The 22,478-nt window shown below is 35.0% G+C and overlaps 2 protein-coding genes across 2 annotated transcripts in view; one reads left to right on the top strand and one right to left on the bottom strand.

Moving 5' to 3' along the window:
- The first annotated feature begins 10,347 nt into the window (after positions 1–10,347).
- On the top strand, positions 10,348–19,854 carry LOC144958951 (uncharacterized). Its single transcript, XM_078891248.1, has 3 exons — positions 10,348–10,925; positions 19,448–19,464; positions 19,796–19,854. The coding sequence occupies exons 1-3, from the start codon at positions 10,348–10,350 to the stop codon at positions 19,852–19,854; spliced, it is 654 nt and encodes a 217-aa protein (XP_078747374.1).
- A 251-nt stretch (positions 19,855–20,105) lies between these two features.
- Positions 20,106–22,478, bottom strand: part of LOC144958948 (uncharacterized) — a 6,069-nt gene continuing 3,696 nt past the window's right edge. The window contains exon 2 of the mRNA XM_078891245.1: positions 20,106–20,660. Coding sequence (XP_078747371.1) covers positions 20,106–20,660 — 555 coding nt within the window. The remainder of the gene's footprint in view (positions 20,661–22,478) is intronic.

Genomic DNA, 22,478 nt, shown 5'->3' with positions numbered 1-22,478 from the left:
GATCATGAGGATGATCTAAATTACCTTTACATGTGTTCGAGGTCATTGGTCACATTGCAAAATATGCTCAAAGCAACCCACATAATGAAATGTGTTCAATGCTTTTGAAATAACTAACATCACGATTGATCATTCTGTTCAGCTTGACATATGGGTATGTTTACAACTTTCATAAACAAAGCAGCGTGTTTACATACTTTGTTAAGAAATATCCAATAGCTGGACAGCAACACTTCATGTGATTGATGACTCGGTTGGAGGAAAACTGAATTTATAAATCGCTCTCATCGTCTGTGGTTTGATCTTGTCACGTAAAAAATGAACAAACACCAGAGGGTGCCACATTGTGCAGCAAGGTAGGGTCTGGGAACAGCTCATTACGATACAAATCAGGGCGGGTCACAAAAAGGGAGTGTCGCCCGCTCGTCACTGTCAGTGGTTTATGTATCACTCGGCCGACACGCAGCTGCAGTGTTGCCAAGCTGGCGGATGTTTATCATCGCGTGAGGGGGGGGGGGGGGGGGGCGGAGGGAATGGCGGATTTTTGATGATTTGTAAACCCTTTAAAAAAGTAAAAGTGTAGCAATCAAGTCTATTTATTTCTCTCACCCCCCCCCCCCCCCCCCGTAAAGTGACTGTTGACCTTAATCTATATGACAAAACCTAATTCAGATTAACCTAAAGTGAAATCAATATCATACAGTATAAATCCCGCTCCAATAAAATCTTCATTCTCTTAAGAAGTAAACAGTTGTAAGTAGGTCAGTAAGGTTTAGTAACATATGGAGGATTTTTGGAAGATTTTGTCCAAATGTCGCAGGGGAAGTAGGATAAATTTGGCGAGATTTTTGCAAAGGCTCCTGGCAACACTGAGCATGGATCACTAACCCCGACGCTGTGTTAGATGCAATTTCATTGCTCAATAGATTATGTATGTTTGTGTTTGTGTGTGTGTGTGTGTGTGTGTGTGTGAGAGAAAGAGAGAGAGAGAGAGAGAGAGAGAGAGAGAGAGAGAGAGAGAGAGAGAGGGTGTTCTATAAGAGAATGCGCTAATGTCCTTGTATTTCGTCTCGATGTTAACAATCAAGCTGTTGAGCAAATATCGGTTTACAAATATTTGGGTATTTTAATTGACAATAAATTGCAGTGGCATTTACAAACGGATGCTGTTATCTCTAAATTGAACAAAACAATGTATTTTATTCTGAAACTTTCAGAATTTGACATAGACAAAATGTTATGCACCCTTTTTTATAGATCTGTTTTGGAGACCGTTATTACTTTTTGTATTACAGCATGGTGTGGAAATGCCAGTATTTGCCACATTAAGAAAATTAATCGAATAATTGATAAACCCAGGAGTTATACTCACCCAATTTCCAATGTGGAAGAACTGTTCAAGAGATTTTGTCTTAGTAGAATGGAAAAAGTTATGAAGGATGGCGATCATCCCCTTCACAAATATATTATATGCTCCAAGAGGAGCCTTATATTTATAAAAACAAAGACAACACGTCACCTTAATTCATTTTTGCCACATGGTATTCGAATTTTTAACGCGCAATTGCTTTAAATTAAATACAATCTTTTAAATATACACACACACGTTCGGACTAAAGGCCAGATGTATTGCCTATCTCAATTTATAAAATCAATCTATAAAGTGTTCCTATCGGTTCTTGGTTGTATATTTTTACATTTTTGTCCATCTGCATACCATTATATATATATATATATATATATATATATATATATATATATATATATATATATATATATATATATATATATATACATTGCCGCCATAGATTCTCAACTTTGTGTTTACAAACTTTCATGCATGCCACGTCTGTAAACGAATTTCCATTTTTTTTGGATGAATAAAGTATATAATTTCTTATATTATCTTAATAATGACGAAAGAGTTCAAGAGTCAATGATGATATTTGAATGGACAACAACAAGACATTCAAATAAAAATCCAGATTCCAAGTTTCACTTCTTACTGCTTTATTTGTTGTGATAAATTCCAAATCCAAATTAAATAGCATGGTCATAATTCAATCTGTTTCATAAATTCCAAATCCGTATAATCAATTCAAATGTCGTTATTTTGCCTATGTAATTATTTTCAATATATGTGGAATATTTATAAGTCCCTAAAATAAAGATTCTTAGTAAGATGTTAGAACATGCGGCATACTAGGAAAGTGCAGCTGATAGTGAAGTAGAATCGAATTTAGAAGCAATTTAGAATCCAGAACAGAATCGTAAATGTAGAATGAAAGACAGCCTATTTTATCCCTTGTTGTAACTGTACCCACAATTCCTTCAAGCCACACCTCCTACTAATTTCGACGGTTCCATGTCAGCCTATAGGCCCCTACGAGTAAGAGCAAATCATATTCAACTTGAAAACGTCTTAAACCCTTAATATTATTAATAAACTCCGCTTTCATGATATAATGTTATTTTGATAAATTGTCCTTTTTTTCTGCACAAAAATCCATAAATTAATTAAGAAAGTTTGATTAACTAGTACTCAACACGATAACCTGCCCATTAACTTGGACATAAAACTGTTCCCTACGTATCATTCACACATCAAGTTTTATTGATATCCCTGAATCATGCAATCACTATTCTCATTTGCTGATATAGAATTGACCATTTTACACAAAAATTCTTGGATAATCCTTTGCATAAGATTTCTCTCTTACATATGCCCCTTTCTTAGAATTTAAATTGACGTTAAATATTACAACATCAAAAATACGATATCTATCAATTAAAAGTGATTAAAATTTTAATTTGCCAACAACAAAGATGATTCTTAAAAAATAAAATTAATTAATTAATTTTAAAAAAATAATAATAAGATAATGAAAAAAAATATAAAAAATTAAAAAAAAATAAAATTGAGCTTTATATAGCGCAATATCCACTAAATGTGCTCAAAACGCTTTAAGGGTCCCTAGTAAACAGCAACATTTAACATGTAGGACAGGACATGACGCCTATTAGGCGATATTACAATTTTTTCGGACAAAGACAACGCTGTTAACGGCCAGGTACTCATTTTACACCTGAGTACGATGAGAGAATGTGAGTAAAGAGCCTTTTCCAAGGACTCAACTATGCGTCGAGCGTGAGGCTCCAACCCAGGACCTTCCGATCCAAAAGTGAGTGTCATACCACTAGACCACATAGCCGCGCATATATATATATATATATATATATATATATATATATATATATATATATATATATATATATATATATATATCGATAATACTTTTTAATGTATTACAACATCAACAGTAAGATATCAATTATTTAAAAGTTTTTTAAAAATTATCTTTTCACCTTAAATTCCATCTTCATAGCAATGTAAGTGTTAATTCTCGTCACATTCCATCACATATCCATATTCTTGCTTGAAAAGGGATTGTTCAAATCCAATTTGTGATATACTCACGTTGAATTATTCAATCTTAATTTCAACTCTATACGACATGGGTGATAATCTCAGCTTCCATGTATGTCTACTCATTTACTGACATATCAAAACCAATACCTTGTGTATTCCCTTATATTGTATAATTCCATTTAAACAATATTATTACATTAATTCCAACTTATAATATGTGGTACAAAATAATTTATTATAGACATCTAAATCCATATGCAAAGGATTATAATTCAATTAGTGATGAAGAAAAGATTTCAAAATAAATCATAATAATAGCATTATCATTATTTTAAAATTCAAGTTGAAGTTATTATCATTCATTGTTCATCGTTGATGTTTCAATTTTTAGTCATTTTTAAACCAACAGGGTCTAGTTTACAACTAATTGGACGTTAAGTTTTACTTTATGGTCATCCATCAGAGGTAACACGTTTCTCTGTAATCTGTTCGTTTTGAGAATGATTAATCCTGTAAAATTGTCAGTAAGTGTTAATTAAGTCATTGTCTCCATTTTAAATGAGATTTCGTGTCAAAAAAATAAATAGATCTCTATCAACTATAAGAGTTGAAGTGTTGGCATCTACGTGTTGCATCGTTGTGTGTTTTGTGGTCACTGAATAGCCCGAGTGTCATCAATTCACTTTAATCATTGTTAATTAATATAAAACAATTTCTTCTGTAATTTTCTTCGAATTATCACCATACTTTCTTCACGATCACATTCAAAATATTTAGTGTTTAAGAAATAATCAGTCATTAGTCTGTCCGGCGTATTCACATTTAATATAGTGTAAAGAACTAACAAATAAATAAAATCTAACACAGTATGTGAATGTGGGCTGTTACAAAAGTGACCATTTTTTTGCGATTAGTGTGTTGTATTGTTATAGTCTTTTGAATTGGGACGAAAAAGACTCTGCAGGTAGCAAAAGTATGATTGGGTTGTTTCTTGGTCTTGTGACGTCGCTGTTATCCATTCATCTTCGGCATCTTGGTCGATTCTCCTCGTTGATATTTGTGGTTGTCTTGTGTATACGTTGAATCTCATTGTAGATGAAATTGTACAAATTCAAGAATTATCTGTGCGAGATCTCGAATTAAATTAAGTTTGACTTATCCAGCAAGTCAAAAGAAATTTGTGGACTCAGTCATGTGTTGACAAAGAGTTCATATTGGCTAGTGCCGGAATTGTTTGTGTGTTTGTGTATGTCCTACAGAGACTGTCTGCCGTTATTGTATGTGTGTTAATTGAGTTTTGATGAGGTGGCATGTGAGTACACAACAGGTAGATGATGTAATCTTTCAGTGTGCCGATAGGTGAGGTGAGTCCATGACCTATAAGGTCAAGGTCAACTATATTTTCGTTATCTGATCGAACGCAAGTTGTAGAATATAATACGATATTAAATCCAATGAAATTGCTCATTGAAATTGTTCCTGCATTGTCTTAATACCTATATTATAGCCTTTTCTCTAAAGTGATACTATGACAGGTTTATTATAATATTCAATGTTTATATTTTGTTGTTTTATACGAAGTTGTAGATATGAGTGCTGCACATTTGTATATTGACATAAGTTTGAATTTGAATACGCTCACCACTGCATAGGAAATAGTATTGTTGACAATTTGACATGATTTTGTAAAAACATTCGTATCTTGAACGTTTATGTAATTATTGACGTCGTACATCGTTGGGTATTGTTGTTGTAGAAGTAAATACAAGTAATCCAATTGTTCAATAAAGAATGTAAATATAAAAAGGTTCATGGAAGAAATCTGTGTTGATACAGATATTATTTTATAAATTCTGTCAAGTTTGTATAAGCTGATAGGTACGATGTAATTGAGGTTGCTGTGTAGTTTGTAGTCTGTAGATTGTGTTGATTCTGGACGTATCAATGGCGTAGTGTTTGTGGAGATTGTTACTCCATTTCAAGGTATTCGTGGATAGACCAAAGGGATTAGAACATTTCCCGACTTCTGTTGTAGTTGAGTTTGAGTTGTCTCTATCGTTTTAGCCGTCATCAGCGTTTCAGTCACTTCCGATTCACCACGAGTGTCTTGTTTTGAAGTTGTCATCAGCGTTTCCGTTATGACTGATGTTTTCAAGTGTCCTCTTTCGTGATTTCTGTTTCATGTTTTAGTGTAAACACTACTTCTGCCTTTGATTAACTCGAATTATTCCCCTTAGAAAGTCCCTAATTTAATGAAATATGATTTTGTTTATGTTATCATTATTATTTGTGTTATCATAGCACTTCCTTTCATTTCAATTGATTGCTGACTGATTACACACTTAATATTTGACAATTGAACATAACTTCTTCTTCAACTCAGTTACACATTGTATGATATAAATGTTAAATTCAAACCACGCTGTAAATATTGATTACAATTACAATAGCAAATCGATAGGAGAAAAATATGACAATCAAAATATTCGCAGAAACAAAATACACTCTGCTCAATAAAATTTCAATATCTCGCGGCTTTGCCTTAGGCTTAACATATATTCATATAACCCATTGCGACGTAATCTTGCGCCTCATAAAAATAAAGTATTGATAAAATTGTAACTTTCACCAATCGCCATGTAGGCCTAGCTATTTATATAAATTCACCACCTTCTGCGTCATTTCATAATTTTAAACTATACGATTTAATCAAACGGAAAATAGAATATTCCCGATCGCATCATTTCTTCGTGTCGTAATTTAAACCATGTACTCAACACGATAACCTGACTACTAACATAAAACATAACACTGTCTCAAACATATCATTCACATATCAAGTTTTACTGATATCCCTGAATCATACTCACTATATTCATTTGCTGATATAGAATTGACCATTTTACACTGAAATTCTTGGAATATCTTTTGCATAAGCTTACTCCCTTATAATGATTCAACAAAATTGGGGAGCAAAAGTTGATTGTGACTATAAACGTCCAAGTTTACACATAGTTTTGTGTTCTGGTCCGTTATACTTGCGGATGACAAAGTTGGGAGCTTCTTAGCCAAGCGCATACTATATATAAGTCAAAGAAGTCTAAGCACGCCATCTGTGCTTCGAAGTGACACTGATCACTATTAAAAGAAGTCATCTCTGTCCATCAACCATCCCAACTGGCCTTACTCTGAACACTTCACAATATGATGATGTGTAAGAGAGTTAGTTTATGCAAAAAGTTCGACAAGGGTTCTAAGTGGGTTTAAAGATTTCAGGGTGCTTGTATATCAGTTAAACTTGGTCATTATTTAGTCGGTTTATGACAGTTTTGTGTTCCAATGTTAAAAAGTACTCTTCATTATATTGAGTACTAGAAAATGACGTTCTTTGATCGGTGTTACTTGGTATTTGGTGATAAAATCATCAAATTATAGTTGATATTTGTTATTTGGGCGTAATGAATGTAAAATTTGACGTTTACCAAAAGTAATATTATATCATAAAATGCGGGGTTTAGCACTAATATTAAGGGTTTAGGACGATTCAGGTAGAATATAATTACCTCTTACTCTTAGACTGACAAGGAACTGTCAAAATTAGTAGAAGTTGTGGTTTGAAGGAATTGTGAGTACAGTTGCAATAAGGGATAAAATAGGGTATTTTTCATTCTTCATTTTGGATTCTGTTCTGGATTCTAAATTGCTTCTAAATGCGATTCTACTTCACTGTCAGCTGCACGTTCCTAGTATGCTGCAAGATCTAACATCCTACTACTACTTACTTAATCCTCTTCGGGCCTTGAGGCACATAGGGCACCCACCAGACATCTCCATTTTTTGCGATCGGCTGCTTTTGCGGTGGCTGTGAAGCCAGTATTCTGCTCCGCTTCTCTGCTGCCGCCGGTTGTGGATTTACGTCTGATTTCTGTTTCTGTAACAGTTTGCTTTTTTTGAGGTGGGTTGTTAACCCTACGCTCAACCCCCATTCCTGGAGGGCCGGTGGATTACTCTTCGTCTGATCTCTCTCCTTTTTTCTCTTATTTGAGGTCCGAGGTTCGAGATACGCAAGCCCTCCCACCACAACAAGGTGATAATCCGTAAGGAGAGTTAACACCTACTAACAATCTTTATTTTACGGACTTAGAAATATTCCACGGAAATTGAAAATGATTACTTAGGCAAAATTACTTTACATTTAGAATGATTTTACGGATTTAGAATTTATGAAATGATTGAATTATGACCATGCTAATTGGTTTAGATCTGGAATTTATCACAACAAATAAAGCTGTAAGAAATGAAACTTGGAATCTAGACTTTTATTTGAATGTCTTGATGTTGTACATTCAATTATCATCATCGGCCCTTGAACGCTTTTGTCATTATTAACATTTACAACACAATGCAATGGAATATCATTACCATATATCAAAAAACCACAAAACGATCATAAGCCATTACATATGTGGGCAACTACGCCACAGATGGTGACAATAATATTTTACTCAATAATCGATTTAATCCCAGCAACAAAACGAGTTTGATTCATTTTAATACAAGATCAATCCGTAATAAATCTCACAAAATTAACAACTTAATTATCAATTCGGACGGCGACCTATTATTTATTGTTGAGACACGGCTTAACCCAGATGGAGACGAAGTTATATTACATGAAACAACACCACCAAATTACAAGATTTTGAGTTTTGTTTTCTTTTATTGAGCTTTATATAGGGCATATCCACTAAATGTGCTCAATGCGCTTTACAAGGGGTTCCTGTCAACAGCAATGTTTAACACGTAGGACGGGACATGCCGCCTTTTAGGCGATATTATTATTTTTCTGACAAATACAAAGCTGTTAACGGTCAGGTACTGATTTTAAACCTGAGTACGGTGAGACAATGTGATAAAGAGCCTTTTCCAAGGACGCAACTTTGCGCAGAGCGCGAGGCTCGAATCCGGGACCTTCCGATCCGAAAGCAAGTGTCATACCAGTATACCACATTGCTTTAATTGTTGTGATAAATTCCAAATCCAAACCAAATAGCATGGTCATAATCAAATCAGTTTCATAAATTCCAAATCCGTAAAATCAGTCCAAAATCATCTCTGAACCCAGAATTAACGGCCCCGGTGGTGGAATTTGCGTTTTACATAAAGACCATTTAAGGATTAAGAGAAATAATATAAATATCCATCAATGGAAAGCCTGAAGGTTACAACACTTAACACCACCTTCATCTGTATATATATATATATATATATATATATATATATATATATATATATAGAATGCAAATTTTCACTCACATTTTTGTGGCCGAGACGACTCGTTTCTGTGTTTTTTACACTTCTTCAGTCGGCATAATCCATTGTAATCCATTGTAAGATTACAATGGATTACGCCGACTGAAGAAGTGTAAAAAAACACAGAAACGAGTCGTCTCGGCCACAAAAATGTGAGTGAAAATTTGCATTTTATATTAGCTCTAACCACCATTATCGAGCACTTTCGTACCTAAAATTACCCATCAACACTCATAAATATATATATATATATATATATATATATATATATATATATATATATATATATATATATTATATATATATATATATATCACCCCCCCCCCCCCCCACCATCAAGTAGAAATTCGTCAACGCACAGTGGATTCATCCAGAATTTAGATCTTATTGAAACTGAAGCAGATCTTTGTAATAAATTAGTTATCCTTGGAGATTTTACCTTCATGTCCAGTCAACTTCAGATCACTACAAAATATCTGCAAAAATCATACATGAATGTAAGTAACCCAACACACATCAAGGGTCACTACGCTGACTGGGTAGTTACCGGGGGAATTAACATTTCTAATTTGTCAGTGACAGAAAGATGCATTGCTGACCACCACGTGATCACATTCTCCTTCTACATTCCACAACCAGGTAGACCGAAACGCGTAATAACATATCGTAACCTGGGGGGCATCAATATTGTTGCCTTCAACAACCAGATCAAACAGGACCTTGAAAATCGCCAACATCAGGAACACAATAATCCTGCTGAAATTTACTATGCCTGTCTCCGTGCTGTATTCGATTATCATGCGCTTCTACGATCTAGGATTGTGTCAGATCGACCTTCTGCACCATGGATCACCGCTGATGTACAGCAGAACGGAGATGGGTTCAAGTAAATAGCCAAGATGGCCGCGTTATTTTATAATCAGTGTGTTAATGAAGTGAAAAACAATTTTTTGCTGAACAGGTATTGTATTATAGTAATATAATTAACTCATGTTCCTAATCTAAATCCCTTTTCAATGTTGTTAATTAATTGAGTGGTAAATCGAGTGTCATGCCAGGCAATATAAAAAGAAATATTTTACCAGACCTGTTTGTTAACTATTTTAAAGAAAAAAATTTCTAGGATTAGATGTAAGCTTGACTCATGCCAAAATGAAGGAAAATTGATTGTTAGTATGTCATACAAAGGCACTCCTTTTAATGATTTAAAAAAAGTTCATCTGAAGTACGCGATGTCATTATATCGTCTCCTTCTAGGTGCTGCTCATTAGATCCTATCCAAACCAATCTTCTTTTAAAATGTCTTGACTCAAACTTAGATATAATTACCTCTATTATAAATTAATCCCTTAGCTTTGGAATAGTTCCTATCTGCCTTTAAAAAAGGGTCTCTTCCCCCCTCTATTGAAAAAAATAGAACCTTGACCCTGACGATTTAAAAAAACCACCCCCTTTATCAAATGTGGCCTTCATTTTTAAGGTTTGCGAAAAGATTGTTTTAAAGCAGTTAAAATTACATTTATTGTCTAACAATTTAATTGAAAAATATCAGTCTGCTTAAAGAGAACGTCACTTTACTGAAACTGCTTTACTGAAAATTATCAATGATTTATTACTGTCTTGTGATTGAGGAGGTCTCCATACTTACTTTACTTGACCTGTCAGCAGCATTCGACACAATAGATCACACCATTCTATATAACAGTCTTTTCGAGAATGTTGGAATCAGTGACCCCTTCCTTCCATGGTTTAAGCCATATTTAAGTAATAGAGCACAATCTGTCTGGATTGGTGGCAAGGAGTCAATAGACTTACCATTGAACTGCTGTGTCCTACAATGCTCGGTGCTATGTCCAGTGCTATATTCTCTGCACACTGTGCCCCTTGGGCGCGCCATTGAGCCCCATGGAGATAATTATCATACGTATGCTCATGATACGCAGTCTGTCGTCCCGTCGAGCATGCGTGTGGCTTCGCTTCATGTAGAACAGTGTTGCGCGTCCATAGAGCGTTGGATGCAGAGTCATAGACAAAAACTTAACACTGAAAGTTTATTATGCGGTACACCCTCTACTGTCAGGAAGATTGGTATACATAGTATGTCTATTTTAAACAATCACGTCTCCCTGACATTTGGAGAAAAAATATTGGTTTTGTACTGTACGACCAGATTGACCAGATGGTGAGGACCATGAATTTTGAATTAAACAGATTGCAAAGAATCATAAATTAAAGCAACACTGCAAAATGCGTATAAGTGAGAGGAAGAAGAAGAAGAAGAAGAAGAAGAAGAAGAAGAAGAAGAAGAAGAAGAAGAAGAAGAAGAACAAGAACAAGAAGAGGAAAAAGTTGTTTTTCTAATACACAACAGAAGCTTTTTACATTTTACCATAAGTGGAACAGACGCCGAAACGTCACAACTGTGTTGGTTTAAGCAGACTCAGGCATTAGTGCTTTCTAATTCGAATCAAATTTTGTAAGATCATATCAAGATTTGAAATTCCAAATTTATTGTTATCAATAAACAACACCATTGAAATACAAATACTAGATAACAATACATAGAAATGAAATTGATAACATAATTCTGTGGATGTGGAAACAGAGATAAAGTTAAATACAAAATAAAAACTATGAAAATTATGAAAGATCTATAATATCAGTACAAAAGTTCGGAATTTGAGACCTTTTTGGATATATGTAAAAACTTTAGAAAAAATTAAGTATAGGTTCTCTGATAAATTAAAGCGGATGTTTAACCATAAACAACACTGAAAAAGTCTGAACTATTAAATTACTTATTTCCAGTATTTTCAAAAAAAAATATAAATGAAGATGTTTCAAACTTTCCAACTATTCTTGTTAAAAATAAAAATAATTAAAAAAAAAATAGTGATATCACACTTCAAATGATTTTACAAAAACTTATAAAATTAGATCCCTATAAAAGTATTGGTCTCGACGGTCTTCATCCCAATTTGCTCTAATGCGTGGCTCATGAGATATACCCCCATCCCCGGTAGCATATAAGTAGAGAACAATAAAATCATTTTAGAAAAAAACAAACAAAAAAAAACATCAAAATACTCAGCGCACGCAATTTTCAGACCAATTTTACCACAAACCTATCACTTCTATAAACATTGCATTAAATACCCAATTAAATCCCCTCTAAATAACAATTAGAAAAACTCAAGGACAACATAAAACAATAAGGTGTACATATATGCAGGTCCGTCTTCCGATCGCACTTATGGGCCTAGTTTAACATTGTTGTAATGGACAATATTTTGCGTCATATTTTTTCATTACAACAATGAGCCCATAATGAATTGGCTTATTAAACTTGCAAATAAGCGCACGTTCGTTTAAACCAATTCATGACACAATGGCTTTAACTGCGATTTTTCGAAGATATCATGAGTTATGAATTCAAGACCAATTTTTTTACACTACGAACGAATACATTGCAAACTGTTTCCGTGGAAACGGTGTTATCTTGATATTTCAAAATTATGTCTACCGAAAATCAATATTCCACCACCAAATCAAAATCAAAATTTTGTAAGACATCAATAACGATATTAGTGATTCTTATATTTTTGGTCGCCAACTCTATGTTATAATAAGACGATCTTTCCGACAAGGGCGCCTTTGTCCTTGGTGAACTTGTTCGCGACCCTGCATCTTAAGGTCCTAAGGCGTGTATCCCTCAAGATCTCACATCTACACAAAAATACATTTATATACCCTGTTCGCCACACAATTGATGGTTCGTCCGTTACTCAGCGTTAACCAATCAGAATATTTCCTGCCATTTACACCGTTTTGTCCCCTTGATTATTTATTTCCTGTATGAAAACGCCCGAGATACCCTTAATTCATGTCAAACACACAAATAGGTCAGGCCCAGTTAGTGAGTATTTGTCAAAATATTTTGAGGAATTTTCATTGCAATATATTATTCGATAATTGACGTAATTTTCAAAAGTGTATGCGCTGTATGTTGATTTAAGAACTGAAGCCTCACACTATAAGATAATATAGTTAAAAAGGTATATAGCTTGACAGGAATAACAACAAGAGGTCACAGAGGAACCATCAATTAGTCTTGTAAAAATAAAGTCATGATCTAGTTCAAATAGAATAGCGGAAATGATGATGATGATGATGATGATGATGATGATGATGATGATGATGATGATATTAATAATAATAATAATAATAATAATAATAATAATAATAATAATAATAATAATAATAATAATAATAATAATAATAATAATAATAATAATAATAACATGGTTTTTATACAGTGCCTTTCTCCGTATTTCAACAAGCTCAAAGCGCTTACCAGTAACGCGGCAGCTTTCACTAAGACATACAACCACTCAAACATGCAATATGGAACAATATAATATAATTATACAGAGTTACATATTAAAAATAAACGTTTTAAGATGTTTGAAAAAAAATAATTCTGCATCAGTACAGTCTCTGATATAGATATCTTGGACGGGAGTTCCAGAAAAGGGGTGCCGAATATTCAAACGGATGCTCGCCAATTTTGCGAGTCATTTTTGGCTTCACAAGTATGTGATTATCAGACTTTGATCTCAGATATCTGGATGGGACGTAGAATTTAAGCATGTCATTAATGTATCCAAGACAATCAGAGTGCAGTGATTTAAAAACAATAGTACAAATCTTATATTCTATACGATTCTCAACGGGAAACCAGAGAAGTTCTCTTAGCAATTCCGATGCAGATTGATTTCTCCTCCTTCTATAAATACGCCTGGCAGCATCGTTCTGTTGCTACCTGGAGGGATTTTATTTTGTGTTCATTTATGGAAGAGAGGAGAGAATTAATCCTAATTCTGTATTTTTAACATCAATTTTGCCATAACATTTTGATTCTCAAATTTGTAATTTTCTAATAAAAATTCCATAAGCTAAAGCTGTAAAATCTGTCTATGGTGACACACTATTATACACTGTTGATAAGATGGAAAATATGAAGGTTATTCCTTCTTTAGTTTTTGTGGAACGTTTGCCACAGGAATGTTACATTGTTTAATGTCAGACCCCCAAATTAGGTCGCAAAATGGGTATCAACACAGATAATTTATTTTTTTCACCATAAATGTTGTTTTTTAAACTATAATGATGAATGAATAAAACCGCCCAATATAGGTAATTAAATTGTTTTTAGAAAAGACTCAAACAGCCCCTTAACGTAACCATATGATTTACTTGGCTCTTAATAGGCAAATCTGAATCAAAAAATACACCTAAATTTCGAACAACCTCAGCAGATTTAATTACACTAATTTTTAAAACGATTGATTCATACACCACATTTTTAAGGATTGCTGGCCTCGCGATAAATATTATTTCATTCTTACTATCGTTAAGTTTCAGTTTTATTCAAGTTTTCAATTTAACAAAGCGAGATTGGAAACGTTGAATTAAAAGCTGTAAATGGTCGAGGTTGCTGACTTAAAGATTTGACTATCATCTGTATGAAATGGGTAATATAGATTAAAATCATAAATAATTGATCCAAGGGGTTTCATATACATCGTAAAAGAACTGGATCGAGTACTGATCCCTGTGCTGACGCACCAAATTTCAGAGGATTATCCGATGATTTGACATTTTTAATCACAACAGTATGTCGACGATTCGCCAATCCCTTGATACCAAAAAGGCGATCGAGTCGATTCAACAGAATGTTGTGGTCACGTGTCAAATGCGGCCGATAATCCCGACATACATGAAATGTGCACCTCATTTTTGTCAGCATTTAGAATCAAATTATTTACAGCGCAGTCTCGATGCTATCGTTTTTCCCTATAGGCTTATTGGAATGGCTCATATAGATATCATGCAATTTTTAATGTAAATTTAATTGGCGAAGAACTTCTTTTTCCAGAATTTTTGAAATAAAGAGAAGGTTTGAAACGGGTCTGTAGTTTTGAAAATCATTCTGGTCTAAAGAGTGTTTCTTTATATCAGAGATGTCTCAAAACAAGAGGGGACGATATCAGTTTGCAGAGACTGATTAATAATTTCAGATAGTAGAAGCGTATGGTTACACATCCAAATTTATTTCGTCAACCCAGCTACTAAAGTCTTCTTCCGCCCTAAGGACGGTTTCGTAGCCACCTTCAAATTTAGTGACTGGACAGAGGAGAACGATGTGATCGCTGGTCTCCGAGGCTGCCTGACATTTCTGGCAGGTATCACTGTTTCCAAGTTTCCATCTGCACATATTTGATGCAGTTTCTTCCATGTCCAGTTAAGAGGCGATTTGAGGAAATCCAGTATTTCCTGGCGTTATTGAATGCAGGCACTCTTTTTGTTGGATCTTTAATGATGTTTCCTCCTTTTGGTGTTTCCCTGTTCCACATTTCTCTCCAGTTTTCCTCCACACTGAAGTCTGCAAATTTTTGTTAGGTGGAAAGGTCTTTTCGATTTGAGTCTGGTTGTTGAAGGTTATGATTGATTTTATGGGAATCTTGTCCACAGACAACATAATTTCAGTTATAGATGGAAGGTTTAGAAAACTATGGTTATGTGGATGAATGATGAGGTAGATGGATGGATGAATGGTTTGGTGGAATAGATGGATTGATGGATTAAAGGATGGATGGATGGATTGATGGATGGTTGGATGGATTGGATCTTATCTTATCTTATCTTATCTTATCTTACTAAAGGCTTAATAGGAATTATCCTTTAAATGCCTTATACAATAATTTATATTTACAGAATCTCATATAGCTTGTATTTTATCATTCACAGACAGTTTTACACAACTTTGAATGTCAGGAAAAATCTATCAATCGAAAAATACTATCATAGAATACTGGTAATTGAAAACTGGTCAAGATCGAATGAATCATAAATGCACAAAGTTCATAGTACAATGAAATATTAATGAAAAAAATAACCATTAAATCAACAACGATAATAAAGCCTACATTAGTCTCTGATAAATTATGATTTTACATTGTTTCAGATGTTATGCATTTTACAGGTCAACATTTACAAACCAGTCTACAAAATCATGTATTAATGGAAACAGTTATATCCACATGACAAGTTAAAGTTTAAAAAAAAAATAAATAAATGGATAAATAACTGCAGAAACAAACAAACAAACAAATAAATGAATAGATAAATAAATAAATATTAATAAGATCAAATTAAATTTAAAAATGTATCAATTAATTAATTAATTATTAGTATTATTGTCACTACCATCATCACCATCATCACCACCATCATTTCCATCACCATCATCATCACCATCACCATTACAATCACCATCATCACCACAATCATTACCATCACCACTACCATCATTACCATCACCATCATCATCACCATCACCATCACCATTACAATCACCATCATCACTACCATCACTATCACTACCATTAATATTTAAAAAATAAAATTGGTAAAATAGAACAAAACATATTAGTCTTACTTAAATCTCAGAGACTTTAACTCCCTATCACCCAAGATTTTAAACTGATTCAAAGAACATGCATTTTTGTGTTAAATCGGACACTATTCCATGTTTTCACTATACGTATAATAAATGAGTTCTGTCTTATTTTGGTCTGAAATCTTGGAATATATATTTTATGTTTGTCGCCTCTAGTATACGTAATCTTGGAAAATGTAAACAAAATTGATGGATTTATATCATTTATATTATGTATTTATCTTGTAGAGCGGAATTAAGTCTCCCCTAATTCTTCTGTATGTGAGACTAGGTAGATTGAGGAATGCTAAACGTTCGTCCTATGACAAGTTCTCAAGCCCGGGAAGCAATTTTATTGCTCGTCTTTGAATATTTTCAAGACCTATTGACTGCCTCAGATATACTGGGCTCCAAACATTGTTCTCGTACTGAATAACATGTCTTAGAATAGTTTTAAATAACGAAAGAAACATGCTATTATCCAAATAAGTAAAACTCCTGTATATGATTCCAAACATGCGATTAGCTTTAGTTGTGCAATCATTAATATGCACATCAAAGTTCAAATGTGGGTCAAAAACAACCAAGATCCCTTTCAAAATTTTGTATCAGGCAAAAAAAAAATTGAATTAGCGATATCCGAGTAATAGATGTGATTATGATTTTTTCTTTCCAACATGCAATGCCTTGCACTTGATGATATCAAATTTTAATTGCCACTTCCTTGACCATTCAAATAGAGTTTGTTGTTTGGAAGGGTGGTTGGATGGAATGGATGGATAGTTGGATTGATGTATGGGTGTTTGGATAGATGGATGGGTGGTTGGATGGAATGGATGGATAGTTGGATTGATGTATGGGTGTTTGGATAGATGGATGGGTGGTTGGATGGAATGGATGGATGGTTGGATTGATGTATGGGTGTTTGGATAGATGGATGGGTGGTTGGATGGATGGATGGGTGGATGGATGGATGGATGGGTGTTTGGATAGATGGATGGGTGGTTGGATGGAATGGATGGATGGTTGAATGGATGGATGGGTGGTTGGATGGATGGATGGGTGGTTGAATGGATGGATTGGTGGTTGGATGGATGGATTGGTGGTTGGATGGATGGATGGGTGGTTGGATGGATGGATGGGTGGATATATTCATAGATGGATGGGTATATGATTAAAAGGATTGGTGAATTCTTTGAAGGATAAACGGATGGATGGCTGAATGAATGGATTGACGAATGAATCAATTGGCTGGCTGGCTGGATGAAGAGATGGATAGTTGGATGGATAAATGAACGGATGGCTGGATAGACTGTTGGATATGTCTATAGATGGATAGATGGATAGATAAATGATAGATATATGGCTGGATGGATAGATGGTTATGTTGATGGATAATTAGTTGAATAGAATATATGGATATTTGGTCGGTTGGATGGATGGATGGTTATATGGCTGGATGGATGGATGGATGGATCTTTTTAACACGTGGGACATAAAGAATAAAATTCGGATTAGACACTAAATTAGTATAAAAACAATGAGTTTTTACAAAGTGCAATATTCCATCAAATGTGTTTACAAGAGGTCCCATCCCAATTGCCGGACTCAATATGTAAGACGAGACATGACGCCTGTACGACGCTATCATTAGTTGTGACACATTGCCTGAGAACGGTAGATACTATATATTTATTAGATGGTAACAATTAGAGGTTTTAAATCTGTTGTTGATTTTATTGAGAAGAATGAATGGAATCTTATAATTCGTCAAAAGCTAAAATTTGACATTCATGTCAATTAAATTTAAAATGCATTTATGACAACTGGTCTACCTAGACACAATACTGTTTTATCCAATAGGCCACATATTATCCATGTCCTTAAAGATACTCAAGCATTTCCTACTTCTTCCAAGTCTGTCTCGTTTTCTTGACTTTCTTGTAATCGTTTGTTTTGAAAACATTTTAGAGTTTTTCTATTTGGGACTTATGTGACTGTGTGGTCTAGTGGTGTGTCACATGTGGCTGTGTCGTCAAGTGGTGTGTCACATGTGGCTGTGTGGTCTAGTGGTGTGTCACATGTGGCTGTGTGGTCTAGTGGTGTGTTACATGTGGCTGTGTGGTCTAGTGGTGTGTCACATGTGGCTGTGTGGTCTAGTGGTGTGTCACATGTGGCTGTGTGGTCTAGTGGTGTGTCACATGTGGCTGTGTGGTCTAGTGGTGTGTCACATGTGGCTGTGTGGTCTAGTGGTGTATCACTTGTGGCTGTGTGGTCTAGTGTTGTGTCACATGTGGCTGTGTGGTCTAGTGGTGTGTCACATGTGGCTGTGTGGTCTAGTGGTGTGTCACGTGTGGCTGTGTGGTCTAGTGGTGTGTCACATGTGGCTGTATGGTCTAGTGGTTTGTCACATGTGGCTTTGTGGTTTAGTGGTGTGTCACATGTGGCTGTGTGGTCTAGTGGTGTGTCACATGTGGCTGTGTGGTCTAGTGGTGTGTCACAGGTGGCTGTGTGGTCTAGTGGTGTGTCACATGTGGCTGTGTGGTCTAGTGGTGTATCACATGTGGCTGTGTGGTCTAGTGGTGCGTCACATGTGGCTGTGTGGTCTAGTGGTGTGTTACATGTGGCTCTGTGGTGTAGTCGTGTGTCACATGTGGCTGTGTGGTCTAGTGGTGTGTCACATGTGGCTTTGTGGTTTAGTGGTGTGTCACATGTGGCTGTGTGGTCTAGTGGTGTGTCACATGTGGCTGTGTGGTCTAGTGGTGTGTCACAGGTGGCTGTGTGGTCTAGTGGTGTGTCACATGTGGCTGTGTGGTCTAGTGGTGTGTCACATGTGGCTGTGTGGTCTAGTGGTGTGTCACATGTGGCTGTGTGGTCTAGTGGTGTGTCACATGTGGCTGTGTGGTCTAGTGGTGTGTCACATGTGGCTGTGTGGTCTAGTGGTGTGTCACATGTGGCTGTCAGGTCTAGTGGTGTGTCTTATCTTACTTTATCTCAGCGTCCTAATGGCCGTTAAGAATCGTTGTCTTTGTCCGAAAAAAATTGTAATATCGCAATTTCATAGCGACATGTCTCGTCCTAAATATTAAGTGTTTCTGTAGGCTAGAGACCCTTTGTAAAGCGCTTTGAGCACGTTTTCCCGATATTGCCCCCCCCCCCAAAAAAAAATGCTTCAATCTTTTATGATTCTTATTCTCGTGTAGGCGATTACAGTTTCAAGGTAACTAAACATGTTTTTTTTTGGGTTTTTTGTCGGCAACAGCAAATTAAATCATACAGCTTTTCTCTGTAGTCAGAACTCATATTAAAATAAACGGTGATATTACAACACGCATTTATTAACGCTAAAATGTCTCGCACAATTTCTATTTTTCCAAAGATTGTACTCTCAACGGTCCAGTTATAGTGATCAGGTAAGAGATAGGGTGGTTCATAAGTTTGAAATACAAATTTCACTATAGAGCCTGTCACATGACACACAAAAAATACAACAGACACAGTTATCATCATACGGATGAGTTTCACTTCTTTTTTGTTCCATTTTTGTTCAGGATTCGTATGTCTTTGGGATGACGTGGCCAATCTAAATCTGTTTGATTTGACCAAATGAGCAATTAGGATGCTATTAAATATAACCACGCACAGAACACTCAGCGGTCGTAGAACACCATCTTCCGCTATATCCAGTCCTTTTTTTACCTCGTTATGAGATCTTATATCCTGCCCTAAAAGCGCTTGATAAGGGTCATCATTCCAGGTCCGCGTAATAACAAAGGAAATTGGTAAAAGAAAGAAGACAATTAATACAAAGAGCGTAAGCCATTTTGTAAAAATTGATTTGACATTGAATGGAAACGCCACTCAAGCCATTCTCTCCGCTGATATGTAGGCCAATGTCAAACAGGAGCTAGTAACAAGAGAACTTTTAATATCTCTTAGTATATAATATATATCACGAGGTAATATTTGATCAAACTGAAGTACCAGGTAAAACAGGCATGTAGAACAGTCAAACACGGCCAATCCCATTTGATTCAATGTGAAACTTTCTTTAAAAATACCTCGACGGAAAAAAATAATCATGCTGATGATGTTTGAGACTAGTCCAAATCCTGACAGGATTCCGACCAAAATCATAGTCAGAACAATCTCCCAAAAAGGGCCAAGGGAATTGATGTGGTAGTTGCGAAAGTATTGCGCCATGTAGAAATCAATTTTGTCTTCATTGACGCCCTTGATTTCGCTGCTGGGGAAATTTGTGCTGTCATTGTAAAATCCCTCTTCCCTGGTGGTAAAAACCCCAGGAGGTAATGTTCTCGTGTAACCGTCTGTGCGGTCATCATAAAGTTGGCCATACCTCTGACTGCTGGACTCACTGAATGGTCTCCGGGACGTCATGGAACTATTTGTGAAAATCTGTGAAGTGACAAAATAAACACAATTTATACAAGACTGACTAAAGTGCGGCTATGTGGACTAGTGGTATGACACTCGCTTTCGGATCGACCCTTTCTCGGCGCATAGTTGAGTCTTTGGAAAAGGCTCTTTACTCACAATCTCTCATCGTACTCAGGTGTAAAATGAGTACCTGGCCGTCAACAGCGTTGTCTCTCTGTAGAAAACAAAAAATTGTAAAATCGCCTAACAGGCGTCACGTTTCTTTCACGTCTCGTTCTACATTTACGCATTGCTGTTGGTCAGGGACCCTTTGGAAATCAAGATCCAAGCATGACTCTCATAATAATTCCCAATGACACCGTACTTCAAGGTCTTAAAGCTAACGGCAACGAGTAGGCATACAAAACTGAAATAGGTAGGTTTGTGTCTTGGTGTGATGATGAGCTTTAAAAAATGAGCTTTTATATAGCGCAATATCCACTAAACGTGCTCAAAGCGCTTTTTGAGGAAAATTCTTGAAAATGGCTGGTAAGGAGAGAGTTAGAGAACCTTGTAAATAAATACGTATATAAAAATCAATACGGCATATGGAACTAATAATGAACGGAACTGTGCTGGTTGTGAAACATGAAAACACATTGTGAAATAAAGGAGTCTGCAGAGCTTCTTTATATAGATGGAACGAAATTGACGTCACTCAACTAATTGTTATTGTTTTTAGACAGCCATTTCGATCATCAGTTCTTACCTAATTCTATAAAACAGACTATAAACAGTTATGGTTACACAAACCTAGTGTTGAGTCTCGGTACATTATTTTGACAGGTTGAGGCTGTGAGCATTTTACTTAAACGCATAGCATCAATACAATATTTGGTGTTGTTTTGGTTTGTCTCATCGAGCGTGAGTGCCACTAATCCAGTACAATAATGATATTAATAATAATAATAATAATAATAATAATAATAATAATAATAATAATAATAATAATAATAATAATAATAATAATAATAATAATGATGATGATGATGATAATAATAATAATACTAATAATAATGATGATAATAATAATAATAATAATAATAATAATAATAATAATAATAATAATAATAATAATAATAATAATAATAATAAAAATGATAATAAATAATAATAATAAATAATAATAATAATAATAATAATAATAATAATAATAATAATAATAATAATAATAATAATAATAATAATAATAATAATAATAATAATAATAATAATAATAATAATAATAATAATAAAATAATAATAATAATAATAATATAATAATAATAATAATAATAATAATCACTGGCGGTCGGTCAATAGAGCGAAGTTGTTTTGTGCCGCCCTATATTTTCCGTAGATTAGCATGTCAACCAAACAAAAAACTTCAATTTTACAATTTTGATAAAATTAAAAATTTAGCACATACTGCTTTTTGTTTTGAATTTAATATTTGATGACTCGTGCGTCGCTCCGCGAAGGTAGCGTCAAATCGGCACGTTTCATCTTTCCCCCGTTGCCTGCGCGGGGTGACAATGAGCGGAGGGTGTGGTGTGGTGGGGAAGTTTTTTTTGTTTATATGAGCCAGTCTTCGTTTGGCCGTCCTGTCCTTATCCTATACTCCGTTGTACCTTGAAGAAAGTTAGTTACTACTCCCCAATCTCCCTCCACCCTCCCTTCCCAACTAACTTTTGTCTTTCACTGCTAAAATAATTAGGCCAAGACGGCCAATCTAGCGATGCACGCCCTGAGGTCCTACTTGGGATAAATTAAAACCATATCAGTTTTATCACTGAAAGAAGAGGCTTTGCTTCACTT

This window comes from Berghia stephanieae, chromosome 13 (genome assembly GCF_034508935.2).
Source record: "Berghia stephanieae isolate SIO BIC M18660-M18661 chromosome 13, UCSD_Bste_1.3, whole genome shotgun sequence".
Lineage (NCBI taxonomy): Eukaryota > Metazoa > Mollusca > Gastropoda > Nudibranchia > Aeolidiidae > Berghia > Berghia stephanieae.
The sequence above is the reverse complement of the archived record's forward strand: the minus strand, read 5'-3'. Positions and strand labels throughout refer to the sequence as shown.